Source organism: Grampus griseus, assembly GCF_964374135.1.
Source record: "Grampus griseus genome assembly, chromosome: 14".
Taxonomy (NCBI): Eukaryota; Metazoa; Chordata; class Mammalia; order Artiodactyla; family Delphinidae; genus Grampus; species Grampus griseus.
In genome coordinates this window covers 39,045,226-39,060,332 of record NC_139008.1, presented here as the reverse complement: position 1 = coordinate 39,060,332, position 15,107 = coordinate 39,045,226, and the positions used below count along the sequence as shown (strand labels likewise).

Below are 15,107 nucleotides of genomic sequence, written 5' to 3'. Positions count from 1 at the left end.
CATCCAGTTATTTTACCAGCAAAACGAGTTTATTCAGGAATAGCAGAGAATTGCAATTCAGGACGACAATGCTATAGCAAAAACTACAGGCAAGTCCAGCAAACAAAAGAGAGGAGTGTTACTTTATAGAGAAAAGGAGGAAGCTGAGAGGGGTGCTTTGAACCAAAGTCCCTTGGAGGAAAGCAAGAGTTCAGGGTGGTGATGGATTCCTATTGGCTGAGCTGCAAGGGTTCCAACAGACTGGGCTTGGCGCTGGGCAAGAACTCTTCCTTCCTCCTGCAGGGGCAGTAAAGTAGATACCTCCCTGCTGGGAATGCAAGGTACCTCTCTTCCTGCGCGGTCTCTAACTGAGGTGGAGTGTAGGGCATCAGAGCTCCCCTTCTGGACTCCAGACTTTAAATGAGGTTTCCTTTATTCAGTTTCACAAGTCCATTGCCAGCATAGGGATCAACTGTCCTCAGATGAACAAACAGTCCTCAAGAAGATTCAGTAAGAAATCCAAGAATTACACAAGAATGAGATACAGCATCCATATCTTCCCCAAGACACCAACCCTTCAGCTGTGCCTAATTCAGGCAAGCTTAACACACAGAACAAATGTGCTCCTGACAAGTTATATGTATGCATATAATTTTTATCCACTGAATAATCTCAAGGGTACTAAAGGCATCCCAAAGAGAATTCTCATTGAGAAAGAAAGAATCGGACTTCCCTGGTGGCACAGTGGTTAAGAATCCACCTGCCAATGCAGGGGACACGGGTTCGAGTCCTGGTCCAGGAAGATCCCACATGCCGCGGGGCAACTAAGCCTGTGGGCCACAACTACTGAGCCTGCACTCTAGAGCCCGCAAGCCACAACTACTGAAGCCCGTGTGCCTAGAGCCCATGCTCCGCAACAAGAGAAGCCACTGCAATGAGAAGCCCACACAGCGCAACAAAGAGTAGCCCCCGCTCGCAGGAACTAGAGAAAGCCCACATGCAGCAACAAAGACCCAACTCAGCCAAAAATAAATAAATTAAATATAAATAAATTAAAAATAAATAAATAAACTCTTCCCAAACTGACATGAGTTTAAAAAAAAAAAAAGAATCCTTCCACAATGTTACCACCTACAAATTACATATTTTACAGTCATCACATTAGATCATCGCTAAACAGCAGTGCTCCACATCTCCTTTTCCTTCACTGACTTCCCAAAGAATTCTCATTTGTATTTAAAATAAGTTTTGCAAACTAGGCCCAGCTCTATAACCATAGGAAAAAGGAGCAGTCTTTCTCCCACATATGCAGGACTTCTTGACACAACCCACCATGTCTCCCTACTGAGGGGTGGGTAGGGGCATGATGTTAATGTGAAAGTTAATACACAGAACCCTCACTTAAAATGGAGATGGGGGAATTCCCTGGCAGTCCAGTGGTTAGAACTCCATGCTCTCACTGCCAAGCACCCAGGTGCAATCCCTGGTCGGGGAACTAAGATCCCACAGGCTGGGCAGTGTGGCCAAAAAATAAATAAATAAAAATAATAAAATGGAGTTGGGAGGCCAGGAAAGGGAGCCCTCACACCCTACCATCATCAATTGCAGACCCAACAGGAAGAGACATACCTTTGCATCTCCAACATGAAGAAGGACCACCCAGCAGGACCGAGAGAGAATTTCTCTTTGCCTGGCAACAGCTCAGCCAATGAAAAGCCACTGTACTCTGAACTCCCAGTTTCCTCCAATGGGCTCTTTGTTTATAGCAGCCCCTCCCAACTCCTCCTTCTCCTGTATAAAAGAAGTTCCTCTCCTTTGTTCTCTGGACTTGTCTGTGGTTCGCTATAGACTGCATGTCCCAAATTGCAATTCTTTGCAATAAACCCATTTTCTGGTAAAATAACTGGCTGTTATATTGTTTTAGGTCAACACCAGAAAGATTTTTAAATGCTGATCCATGAACAATTAAAAAAAAAAGATGATTTCGTCTTTTTAGAGTATATATTCAGAAAACAAGAGCAAGAGAAATTTAGTAGAAAGAGCTGAAAACACAACAAAAGAAAACAAACAGAAAATAGGAGAAGAAGAAACAAAATTTAAAGGATCATTCCAAATGGTCCCACATCTAAATAACACAGGCTCCAAAATGAGAAAAGTAATGAGAAGTATTTTGACAGGGACTTTTTAAGCCAATGCAACATAAGGGAAGATTTATGTCAGAAAATCAAATGAAAAAATTCAACAACCATAACTTTAAAACACACACACACAAAAATGGCACAAGAAAGAAAATGCTTGGTCCAATTTGGCTCAGCAATGAAAACACCAAATATGGATGTAAACCAAACCCAGAATGTGTTAATAATCAGGCCAGGTGGTGGGGAAAGGAGAGCATCCACAGAGACTGGCTCAGGGCAGATGCCCCAAGGACAGCAGTATGAGCACATCACTCAGAAAGGGGGGTGTGATGGACTGAGAGTCTACATCCCCCAGATTCTGATGTGGAGGCCCTTACCCCCCCATGTGGCTGTATTTGGAGATGGGGCCTCTAAGGAAGTCACATGGTTAAATGAAGTCATGAAAGTGGGGCCCTGATCTGACAGGATCATTACCCTTAACCAGAAGAGATGCTGGAGAGCTGTTTCTCTCTCCACACAGACACACTGAGAAAAGGCCATGTGAGCAAACCATGAGAAGAATGGAATGAAACCTACCTTGCCAGCGCTTTGGTCTGGGACCTCCAGCCTCCAGAACCGTGAGAAATAAATGTCTGTTGTTTAACCCCCAAGTCTATGATATTTTGTCCTGGCAACCTGAGCTAATACACTAGGGTAAGACACAGTTGGAAGCGGCCATCCTGGAAAGGCCAGAGGGTCATGAGACTGCTAAATTTAGTTATCAGCCTTTTAGCATTATTGGAATTTTTCCTTCTCTCCATTGTTTCAATAAAAATTAAAATTAATTAAAATACTGGTATAGGGACTTCCCTGGTGGTCCAGTGGTTAAGACTCTGTGCTTCCAATGCAGGAGGTGCGGGTTTGATCCCTGGTCAGGGAACTAAGATCCAGCATGCCACGCTCAATGTGGCCAAAAACACACAAAACAAAACAAAACTGGTATAGCAGTGCAAACATTAAGAAGACCGAAGATCATACTAAAAGGAAACATTTATATGCATCCTTTTAAAAGAAAAAATATGCTGTTGAAAAACTGCACATAATTCACACCCTCTTGTGATATATCTTTGTATATATTTTAATAACATACTTTCGAATTACAAAGGTTTATGTTTTATAGGAATTTGGAAAATGTCGAAAAACAAAAAGAAGAAAATAGAAAGCCTATGTTCTCCAACCATGCAGAAAAAAAATCCCTGTGCAATCAATCCTGCTATTAGACATTCAAGTTACTCTAACTGCTGGCTATTACACGCAACATTCTTTATGATTTTTTTTTTTTTTTTTTTTTTTTTTTGCGGTACGTGGGCCTCTCACTGTTGTGGCCTCTCCCGTTGCGGAGCACAGGCTCTGGACGTGCACGCTCAGCGGCCATGGCTCACGGGCCTAGCCGCTCCTCAGCACGTGGGATCTTCCCGGACCAGGGCACGAACCCACGTCCCCTGCATCGGCAGGCAGACTCTCACCCACTGCACCACCAGGGAAGCCCTATGATTATTTTTAAATATTTGTTCAAGAGAAGACACTGGCCCTACAGACTAAAAATGAGCCGGTGATCCAGAGAGGGTCAATACCAGATAAAAGCACGTTAAAGATTCGAAGGGCACAAGGCTGGATGAGCAGAGGGCCAGGGAATGGGAGCCTCCTGCTGCTGGGGGCTGAGAAGGGTGCCCACCCAGCCACACAACGCAGGGCTCACCTCTATCCATCATCAAAACTGGAGGAGTTTGGTCCAAACTAAAGAGCTGAGTCCAGTTGCTACAAAGAGTTTCACCAGTTCTGAGAAGGCTTGTGGGCTGAGGCTGTAATCCACCCAGGGGAGGGGTGAGGAGGGGTGAGCCTGAAGCCCTTCACATGCACGCACAAGGTCCTGTGAACGGCCTCTTTGAAGACTGCGTTTATTTTCACAAAATCAGACAGCCAGCCTGAGTTCCAGGAAGGGACTGAAGAGATTTACTGAGTTGTTTCCTCAGAGCAAACACTTTTTGGAATTAATGAGCTCTGAGAGGACACTGAGTGGCTCACAAAAACGTGCATTTGTACTGATGTGACATGGGGGAAAAATAAAGCAACGATTTTCTTACACACACACACGTACTCGGCCTCAAGCTGGACTGAAGAAAGAATTATTAGACTGCCTTCCTTTCCTAAATGAACAACCACTACTTGGCCAAATTCCATTATTTCTAATGACTGCTGGGTAAACTGGTGTAAATGAAGTCAGGATTCTAGAAGAGAATAACAGAGCCAGTGAGTATGAATCAAATTCCAGCCTCTGTGACGCTAACTGATGCACAAACCTGCGAACTGGCTGATCCCCCAGCAGCTGATGCACAGAAGACACACGTGACCAGCCGCCAGCCCAGCCTCCCCAACCCAGCGGCCAGGCGGCAGAACCACGGGCGGCGTGGGCCTCGCAGACCGCTGTCTCTGTAGGCACTTCCCTTTCATAAACCCACCAACGTGGAGCCCCAGACAAAGGGGCCTCTCTATTCCAAAATTCTTCAGGCTGACAGCTAACTGCACTTCCCGGACTTTGTCGAAACATGTCATCAAAGACTACAGAGTTTTGGGGCTTCCCTGGTTGTCCAGTGGTTAAGAATCCGCCTTCCAATACAGGGGACGTGGGTTCAATCCCTGGTCGGGGAACTAAGATCCCACATACCGTGGGGCAACTAAGCCCATGTGCTGCAACTAATGAGCCCATGCGCCAGAACTAGAGAGAGGCCCGCGCGCCCCCTGTGCTGCAACGAAAGATCCCACGTGCCGCAACTAAGACCTGACGCAGCCAAAAATAAATAAATAAATGAATAAATAAACAAACAAATATTAAAAGAAAAAGGCTGGGCTTCCCTGGTGGCGCAGTGGTTGAGAATCTGCCTGCTAATGCAGGGGACACAGGTTCGAGCCCTGGTCTGGGAAGATCCCACATGCCGTGGAGCAACTAAGCCCGTGAGCCACAACTACTGAGCCTGCGCGTCTGGAGCCTGTGCTCCACAACGAGAGGCTGCGATAATGAGAGGCCCGTGCACCGCGATGAAGAGTGGCCCCCGCTTGCCACAACTAGAGAAAGCCCTCGCACAGAAACGAAGACCCTACACAGCCAAATAAATAAATAAATAAATAAATAAAAAGGAAAAAAAAGAAAAAGGCTACAGAGTTTTATATGACTAAAACAGAGAAAAAATATTTTTTGACTCTCCTGTAACTAGTTTAAAAACTTTTATTAGCCAGCCTCCCCCCCCCCCACTGATAGGCATGTAAAATGCTCACAGTGTGCTGGTACCACAACAGGGTCTCCCGTGGACACGCTGTGTCACAGGAGCCTGGGGTGCAGTCCAGGGGCAGTGGGAAGTCCCCGCGTCGTGCAAGAAGGAAGAGCGTAGTCAGACCTGCATCTAGAAAGGTCCGTTTGGGCACTGTGGGGAGAAAAGACTGAGGCAGAGGCTCACCCAGAAGGCTCTGCGGGTCCAGGAGGAGGGTGGGGGGGCCGGAGTGCAGACAGCAAGAGGCAGAGGGTTCAGCATACATTCGGATGGGGAATCAGGTGGACCACGTTGACCTGGTAGATGGTGGTGCCACTTCTGGAGGTAAGGATGGCCACGAGAGGAGCAGGTTTGGGGTGGGGAATTAACATGCCTCACTCTCAGGAAATATGATTATTAAAATCAGAATGTGTCATTCGCTACTTTGAAATCATTTGTAACCCAGATACAAATTTCACCAACATCTAGCAGACCACTAAGTTCAGATGATGATGAAGAACCACACAAGGATGTGAAACTCCCTGAGCACCTGCTGTGTGCACTGAGCCTGCTGTGTGCGGGCACCCCTAGGGGTCAGCTCACAGAACCTCCCTGACAACCTCATTGGGCAGGCCCTTACTTCATTGTCCCCATTTTTACAGAAAAGCTCAGAGAGGTGAAGCAACTTCCCCACCATCACACAACCAGGAGAAGGCTGACCCAGAAGACACAGCCTGTGGAAAAGTCACCAAGTGAGGGGTCCTTAAGTGAAACCACTGAGATTAATGTTCTCCCATTCAGCCAGCAAGGGGAATGGGAAGATTTGTAAACTCCTGTCTTTTTGTTTTTTCAGTTGCGCCACATGGCTTGTGGGATATTAGTTCCCTGACCAGGGATTGAATCCAGGCCCTAGGAAGTGAGAGCGTGGAGTCCTAACCATTGGACCGCCAGGGAATTCCCTGTCAACTGTCTTGAGAGCCCCACAGCTGCACACTAGGGCCTGTCTGAAAACATCTCCAGTGAACAACCTTGGGATCATCTGTTCAGTTAAAGGAATTCATCCAGTTGGACAAGTTACATACCTGGAAGGTGACAAGGGACTGGCAGCAGGGCCATGCTCTCTTCCCTAGCTTTGTGCCCCACATTTAAGAGTGACTAAAAGCACAGCAGTAGGAAGAAAGAGGGGGAAGGCCACAGGGAGAGCCACACTTTACAAATGAGTCACCTTCCATCACAAATGACCTAAAAATTCAACAGTGAAGAGTATTTGCTGAAGGTCAAATCAAACAGGCTCACTATTAACGGGACCAGTGTCCTGAGACCCCCACCACCAGGGCCACCGCCACCCTTTGGACTGGAGCCCCTTGGCAGCCAAGTGCCAGAGTCACCGCCCCAACCCCACCCGCTGCACTGGAATGCCAACCAGAAACCCCAGATCAATCTCACTTTTCCACCTTCCACATGAACCTATACACATTTGGGTGCTTCCTCTTTTTACATTTCCTTTAAGCCATTTACCAGAAATACAATTGATAAGGCAACAAACAAGTCAGGTAGTTCCTCAGTCTGGAGAGGAAGGGTTAGTCACCCACCCTTCAAAGGACCCACAAGTCGCTGAGTTATTCCTGCTACAAACACCATCTGTGCTCCACTCTCCGGCCACGGCCGCGATGACCAGCCCTGACCAAGAGTGCCTCACTGGCTGGCCCACCAGGAAGCCATAAGGAAATATCAGCTGGACCCTGTCCTCAGGGAACTTCTCAGTGAGGGAGGTAGTGAAGAGAAATGGAAAGCATCTGCTGCTGTTAGACATTAAAACCAGCAGTGAGGGACTTCCCTGGTGGTCCAGTGGTAAAGAATTGTCTTCTAGGACTTCCCTGGTGGCACAGTGGTTGAGAATCCGCCTGCCAATGCAGGGGACATGGGTTCGAGACCTGCTCCAGGAAGATCCCACATGTCGCGGAGCAACTAAGCCCATGCGCCACAACTACTGAGCCTGCGCTCTAGAGCCCGCGAGCCACAACTACTGAAGCCCGTGCGCCTAGAGCCCATGCTCTGCAACGAGAAGCCACCGCGATGTGAAGCCCACACACTGCAACGAAGAGTAGCCCCCGCTCGCTGCAACTAAAGAAAGCCCGTGTGCAGCAACAAAGACCCAATACAGCAATAAAAAATATATATATAAAATGAATAAATAAATCTTTTTTTAAAAAAGAATTGCCTTCTAATGCAGGGGACGTGGGTTTGATCCCTGGTCAGGGAGCTAAGATCCCACACACCACGGGGCAACTAAGCCCACGCGCTACAACTACTGAGCTCACGCTCCTCTACGAGAGAGCCCGTGTGCCGCAAACAAACTACAGAGCTCATGCGCCCTGGAGTCTGCGCGCCACAGCTAGAGAAGAGAAAATCCACACGCCACAACTAGAGAGAAGGCCCACGACCCACAATGATAGCCCACACACCACAACAAAAGATCCTGCATGCCTCAACTAAGACCCGATGCAGCCAAAAATAAATTAAATAAATAAATATTTTTTTTAAAAAAACAGCAGCGATACAGACAAGGTCCTACTGAAGAGCATAGGGAATTGTATTCAATATCCTGAGATAAACCATAATGGAGAGGCTTCCCTGGTGGTCCAGTTGGTAAGATGCCACGCACCCAATACAGGGGGCCCAGGTTCTATCCCTGGTAGGGAACTAGATCCCACATGCATGCCACAACTAAGAGCCTGCATGCTGCAACTAAACATGCCACAACCAAGAGCCCACATTCTGCAACTAAGACCCAGTGCAGCCAAATAAATAAACAAATAAATATTTTAAATGATAAAAAATAGGAATCCCCTGGTGGCACAGTGGTTAAGAATCCACCTGCCAACGCAGGGGACACGGGTTCGAGCCCTGGTCTGGGAAGATCCCACATGCCACAGAGCAACTAAGTCCGTGCACCACAACTACTGAGCCTGCACTCTGGAGCCCGCAAGCCACAACTATTTAAGCCCGTGCTCCTAGAGTCTGTGTTCGCAACAAGAGAAGCCACCTCAAGGAGAAGCCCACATACCACAACAAAGAGTAGCCCCCACTCATCACAACTAGAGAAAGCCTGTGCGCAGCAATGAAGACCCAATGCAGCCAAAAATAAATAAATAAATATATTTTTAAAAAATAAAAATAAAAATTGGGTTGCCTTTAAAAAAACATAATAGAAAAGAATATAAAAAAGAATGCATATTTTGGGACTCCCCTGGTGGCACAGTAGTTAAGAATCTGCCTGCCAAGGCAGGGGACACAGATTCGAGCCCTGGTCCAGGAAGATCCCACGTGCCATGGAGCAACTAAGCACGTGTGCCACAACTAGTGAGCCTGTGCTGTAGAGCCCGCGAGCCACAACTACTGAACCCACGCGCCTAGAGCCCGTGCTCCGCAATAAAGACAAGCCACAGCAATGAGAAGCCCACGCACCGCAACAAAGAGTAGCCCTCGCTCGCTGCAACTAGAGAAAGCCTGTGCACAGCAACGAAGACCCAACGCAGCCATAAATAAATAAATAAATATATTTATTTAAAAAAAGAATGCATATATATGTATAACTGAGTCACTTTGCTGTACAGCAGAAATTAAGACAACATTGTAAGCCAACTGTACTTCAATTAAAAAAAGAGAGAGAGGGGTTTCCCTGGTGGTCCAGTGGTTAAGAATCCGCCTTCCAATGCAGGGGACGTGGGTTCGATTCCTGGTCGGGGAACTAAGATCCTGCATGCTATGCGGGGCAACTAAGCCTGCATGCCACAACTAGAGAGAAGCCCGTGCGACGCAACAAAGAGCCCGCGAGCCGCAACGAAACTCCCGCGTGCTGCAACTAAGACCTGATGCAGCCAAAAAGAAAGAAATAAATTTTTTTTTAAAAAAAAGAGAGAGAGAGACAAAAGAAAACCAGCAGCAATCGCTAAGCACAGGTGGTTGAAGGGCTGAAGATGGCTTGACTCAGGCCTGACCAACCAGGCCCAGCACAGCCCCTGGAGGCCAGGCCAGGCCAAGCTTCTGAGCCTGCTAATGTCTTACAGACCCTGGTCCCCCAGGCCAAAGCATTAAGTACATAAACAGCCAAAACACCTTCAGAGAACCCTCTGCCAATTGACACCAAATTTAAATGGTGCGTATGAACCAACCAAAGTTATGTTCAAAGTTCCACTGAAAAAGGGCAATAAAGACTGTGAAAGTCTTCCACACAAAGAATAGAAGAGCAGCAAGTTATTCTGTGACCCCTCAGCCCTGGGCTCTTTATCCTAGTCACCGCAGGTGACTAGGATAAATGCAGAAAAAAGCCAGGGGCATCCCTGTTTTCTCAGTTTTGACAAAGACCCACATAAAAGGCTCATTTACCATCTCTCAAGTCAGCGATCTGAAAAGATCTGAAAAACAGCCGTGTGCACACATGTGAAGCAAATGAGGACTGTTGCTCAGGCCTCCCGCCAGGGAACAGGGAGCCTGGACGACACCAGTGAGCACAGTGGGAGCAGCCTCCTGGCTGACACACTCCTCCACGCAGAATCAATGCTGAGAGAAGCACCTGCTGCTGCAGGAAACACATCCCCTGAGCTGACGTTCCCACCCGGCTCCTCCTCCTGGCAGCGGGCATTCACTAGCTGCCTCTTCACTACCCACTCTCCTCCTCCCTTCCCCGACCCCAATCTTCCCCTGAAGGACCACTCCCCCTGCTGGAGAGTGGTGATGCTGTCTGAATGGGGCACCCCACTTTTCTTCTGGGGTGGCCCTATTTGGTGTAAGCCCAAGAGCAGAGCCTCAGCCCTTGCACAGTGATTATGCTGGAGTGGGCAGGACACACTGGCACACAGCACCCCCAGCCACTCAGGGCAAACTGCAGAACGTTCCTTCAGTGGGAAGCATCTGTTTACAAAACAAGGGAGCCAACCTGAGAGCGAAGCTGGCCGCAGGAAGGCAGAGGCAAAGAAGCATTCAGAAACGGGACAGTTTCTTACAAAAACGAACGTAATCTCAGCATATAATCCAGCAATTGTGCTCCTTGATATTTTACCCAAAGGAAATGAAAACTCACGTCCACACAAAAACCTGCACACAGGTGTTTACCGCAGCTTTAGTCATAACTGCCAAAAACTGGAACCATCAGGATGTCCTTCAGCAGGTGAATGGATAAGTAAACTGTGGTCTATCCAGACAATGCAATATTATTCAGTGTTAAAAAGAAATGAGCTATCAAGCCACGAAAAGACACTGAAAAACCTTAAAAGCATATTACTAAGTGAAAGAAGCCAATATGAATAGGCTACATACTGTATACTTCCAGCTACATGGTATTCTGGAAAAGGCAAAACTGTGGAGACAGTAAAAAGATCGGTGGTTGCCAGGGGTTGGGGGCTGGAGAGGTTAAACACGCCGAGCACAAAGGAAACTACCCTGTTTAGAGTGATAGATACAAGTCACTGAGAGGGAACCCTAATGTAAGCTATGGACTGTAGGTGATTAGTGTAGGCTCATCAGCTGTAACAAATGACCACCCTGGTGGGGGATGGTGATAGTGGGGGAGGCTGTGCATGTGTGGGGGGAGGGGTATATGGGAAACCTCTGTACCTTCCTCTTAATTTTGCTGGTAACCTAAAACTTCTCCGAAAAAAGAAATAAGTCTTTGAAAGAAAAATGGCTGGAGTCCGAATCAAACCACATCTGAAGCTGGGCCTGCCTCTGGACTTTTCCCTTACCTGAGCCAACCAATCCCCTTCAGTGTTTAAGCCGGGGTGGGCTGGCTTTTCTGTGACTTTCACACTAATGCATCCTAACTGCACACCCTTGCAGAGCAAGTAGAATGTGCTGGACTCCATATCCTGCTAGTGCTGATGAACAATGACCCTGACACAGGGGACTGTCCACCCGCACAACCGCAAAGGCAGGCCCCAGAAGGACGGGGTCTGAGCACAGGCAGGACTCGTGAGCGCCAGACTCCCACGGCCACCAGCAGCTCCACGAGAGGCAAGTTAAAAACGAACATGTACGAGTCCTTACAGCAACATATTCTATTAATTTGATAGTAAAGGTTATTTATTACAGATAGAGCAAACCAAAGAGAAAAAAAGCAAAGTTGCTGCTATGACCGACCCCCGACTGAGAACTGAAAAGTGTGCAGACTGGCTGGTTGGGGGAGGGGTGGCACGCAGGAATTTCTAAAATTAGAAATCAGAATTGAGCTCAATTTGTTTTTCCCTGCAGCCCAGGCCTCAAATTTAATCCCATTTTTAAACTGTTCTAATCAAATATGACAACTTAAAGGTTAGGTCTGAAAAGCTGTGTCAGTTACTAGCCTTACCTATCAGGATAATTTTATAGTATATTCTGCCCTAAAAAGATTGCTAAATCAATAAGGTTTAAAGACAGTGTGAGCAAAAGGCCCACAAAAATTACCTAAGCAGTGTATCTTCAATCACATCACTTAAAGGACATTTAAACCTTAAAAATGTTTAATCCTGTGTTTTATCAGCAAGTGACCAATTTCTCTGCCACAGTAAGCCTGAAGAAGTGATCTGCGCTTTTACTAACTCCACGGGAGAGGCCCAGCACTTGGGGATGTGCTTGCAGACTCTTGATTAAATCAGCAGGGCCACAGGAATTCCAGGCTTTCAAAGTTTCACAGGCAGGAGTATCCAGAACCAGCTACAGGGAAATGAGTGAGAACCGAAGTGCCCACTAAAATCGGCAACAGGCTCCAACTTGAGACCAAATAAACTTCCAGCAACCACAGAAAAGAGAACGAAGAAACAGGTTTCCAAAGTGGTAACAACTTCCCGATAGCACCACTCCACGCCTCCAAAGCCGCATATGTGCCCACGTGCAAAGACTGTGATCACAACTTCAGAATGCTGGGAACTGAATACACAACAGCACAACTCATTTTCTTGGCGGGAGAAAGGTCCAATCCTGGAGCCACAACCACTTTGGAAGTTCCCAAAGTGCTCGGACAACTTGAAGCACATCAGCCTCCTCACCACCACCCCACCCCCCGACCTCTAGGAAGAACCTTATAAGACAGTTACAAAATGCAATGATCCAGAATTCTCTGCGTACTGATGCACTGAAATGTCCACTCTTCTCTTTATTCAGCCAAAAGGATTATGTCTGCCAGGTAAACCACCTTCTGTGCAAGAGGACACAAATTTTACTGCTAAAGGGTAAGGTTTAGGGACTCCCCTGGTGGCACAGTGGTTGAGCGTATGCCTGCCAATGGAGGGGACACAGGTTCGATCCCTGGTCCGGGAAGATCCCACATGCTGCGGAGCAACTAAGCCCGTGTGCCACAACTACTGAGCCAGCGAGCCACAACTACTGAAGCCCACGCACCTAGAGCCCGTACTCTGCAACAAGAGAACCCACTGCAATGAGAAGCCAGTGTACTGCAACAAAGAGTAGCCCCCCCGCTTGCCGCAACTAGAGAAAGCCCGCGCGCAGCAACGAAGACCCAACGCAGCCATAAATAAATAAATAAATAAGTAAATTTATTAAAAAATAAAAAAATAAAAATAAAGGGTAAGGTTTAAATGTCATATCACTTCTAAGAATTCCAATGTTCCTAATGACTTACAAAGCCATATATTTTAGGCTGTTCTTGATAAAAGTGCCCTCAAAATACAAACATTAAAAACATCTAATGACAAACGTGAAGGCATCATGAGTAAAGAGTAAAACCACAATCTGCCCCAGCTCCAGGAGTCCACCCACTTTGGGGCTGAAGGACAAGACCTTTCCCTGCTAGTTCTCCAGGTCTTGGAGGTGAGCACAGAAACGGAGGCCTCGGGTCGGACTCACCTGAACTCTCTGCCTTCGCTGTACCGTCTACTTGAGGAGGCCCTCGGGGCGGCGGTTTCCAGAAGCAGCTTCTGCGTGAGCCTGCCGGGGGGAGCAGGGTCTCTGCCATCGTCTTCGTCTACGTCTTGGTCACATTTCCATTCCTCATCTTCGTTCAAAGTGGGTAGGTATCCAGGTACTCCCTTCCCTGTCCCCGACCCGGAGCTCTGGTCACTGCAGAGCTTTGGGCTCTCTGAGCCTGTCCTCGTGTACTCCAAATAAATATCGGACTTGAGGAACGAGGGGTAGGTGTTCTCCTCCATGGTAGACTGGATTTCCGTCTGGGCCTGGTCGAACATGGCAGGATCAATCTGCTGCTTCATGATGCAGTCCTTTATGAAGCTCTTGGTGGCTGGCTTGGTCTGCCTGGACACAATGCCATTGTTATCGAGGATGTACTTGCGGTAGATAGCTCTGGCCAGCTTCAGCCTCTTCTCCTCATTCGAGTCACAGGGCTCCAGTTTCCTAAAGCCGCTGCAGGCAAACCAGAAGTCCAGGAGATCAGCACAGTCCTCCTGCTTCAGAAAAGTTCTAAACAGGTTTATCCCGTCTTGATCATCCAGTAGGGAGTGCAGCGACTCGGCCCACTTCAAGTACGGAGGGGTGGGCGAAGCGCTGCCCTCAGGCTCGTACCCCAGGTCCAGATCTGAGCGCCTCGGAGTGGCTGTTGAAGTCTCACCTTTAATCCCGGCACCTTTCCCAGAGCAGAAGCTGTGGCTGATGGGCCTGGGGTCCGTGGACACCAGTTCACCCTCCTCACCAGGCACTGGGGGTCGGGGGGCATCTTCGGTGAAACTTGCTCCGAGGTCCAAGGGGAAACCCTGCTCTTGGATATTCATTTTGGGACTCTGTGCGTCAATGAACAATGAGCGCTGCACCCTAATACATCAGTACTTACAGCTCCAAAGTGAATCAATCTGTCCTGTTGAAACCATTAAGAGGACAAGGATTAGGAAAGGTGGGTCCATGGAAACATGACCACAGAGGTTTTCTCAAGACAAGACTCGCAATGATGCCCTCCCGCTCGAACTCAAAGCCAGAAATTCAGTTTAAATTTTCAATCTTTTGTCACAAAAAAGGTTTGTACTATATTAGAACAATTTCTGGAAACTTTTCCAACTACAGGAATGCCTCTGGCACTAAGAAATGAATGTCCAGAACACAGAGAGCGCCACTACCCTCAAGTGTCATTCTGTGAGAACAAAGAGAGACTAGCAGCCCATCCCAGCTACAGAGCTGCATGGCCAGTCCCTCTCCTCAGGCTCCAGGAAGGCAGAAGGACTGGAGGAAAGAGAGGTGCTTCTGGTCCTCCCAGCTGTATAAACCTCACATGAAAGACGAGGATGTGTATCTGAGTAGAACAGGGTCGCTGTGATACTCAGATATGGCACATCACTCACCAGAAGGCAGGCGGTCTGCTCTCCACTCCACACTCTCCAGGCCCACAGCCACTGTGCTTCCTGCTGCCCCATTACTTCACACTTACTGTGCCTCACAACATATGCGAACACACAGCAACTTGTTCCTCTAAGTCTCAACACGCCCAAAAGAGCAGTTAACCGTGGGTCGTTTTCAGCATCTTCAAGTGAGTGACCAAAGGACATCACTCACATGCACAGGCACAGGGGCCTTCTCACGCTGCCAATGATGTGGACAGTCTTTTTTTTTTTTGCGGGATCTTAGTTTCCTGACCAGGGATTGAACCTAGGCCCTCAGCAGTGAAAGCACGGAGTCCTAACCACTGGACCGTCAGGGAATTCCCGTGGACAGTCTTAAAAACGCTTCATCAGAAAGCTGCTCTCGACTTTAAAACCTTGCTTAAAAGGAA

General features: G+C 47.8%; 1 protein-coding gene across 3 annotated transcripts in view; it reads right to left on the bottom strand.

Moving 5' to 3' along the window:
- Positions 1-14,190, bottom strand: part of AXIN1 (axin 1) — a 49,393-nt gene extending 35,203 nt beyond the window's left edge. For all 3 annotated transcript variants that reach the window (XM_082671634.1, XM_082671635.1, XM_082671636.1), the window contains exon 1: positions 13,241-14,190. In XM_082671634.1, the coding sequence (XP_082527760.1) occupies positions 13,241-14,118 (878 nt within the window). In that variant the 5' untranslated portion in view covers positions 14,119-14,190. The remainder of the gene's footprint in view (positions 1-13,240) is intronic.
- Positions 14,191-15,107: the final 917 nt, after the last annotated feature.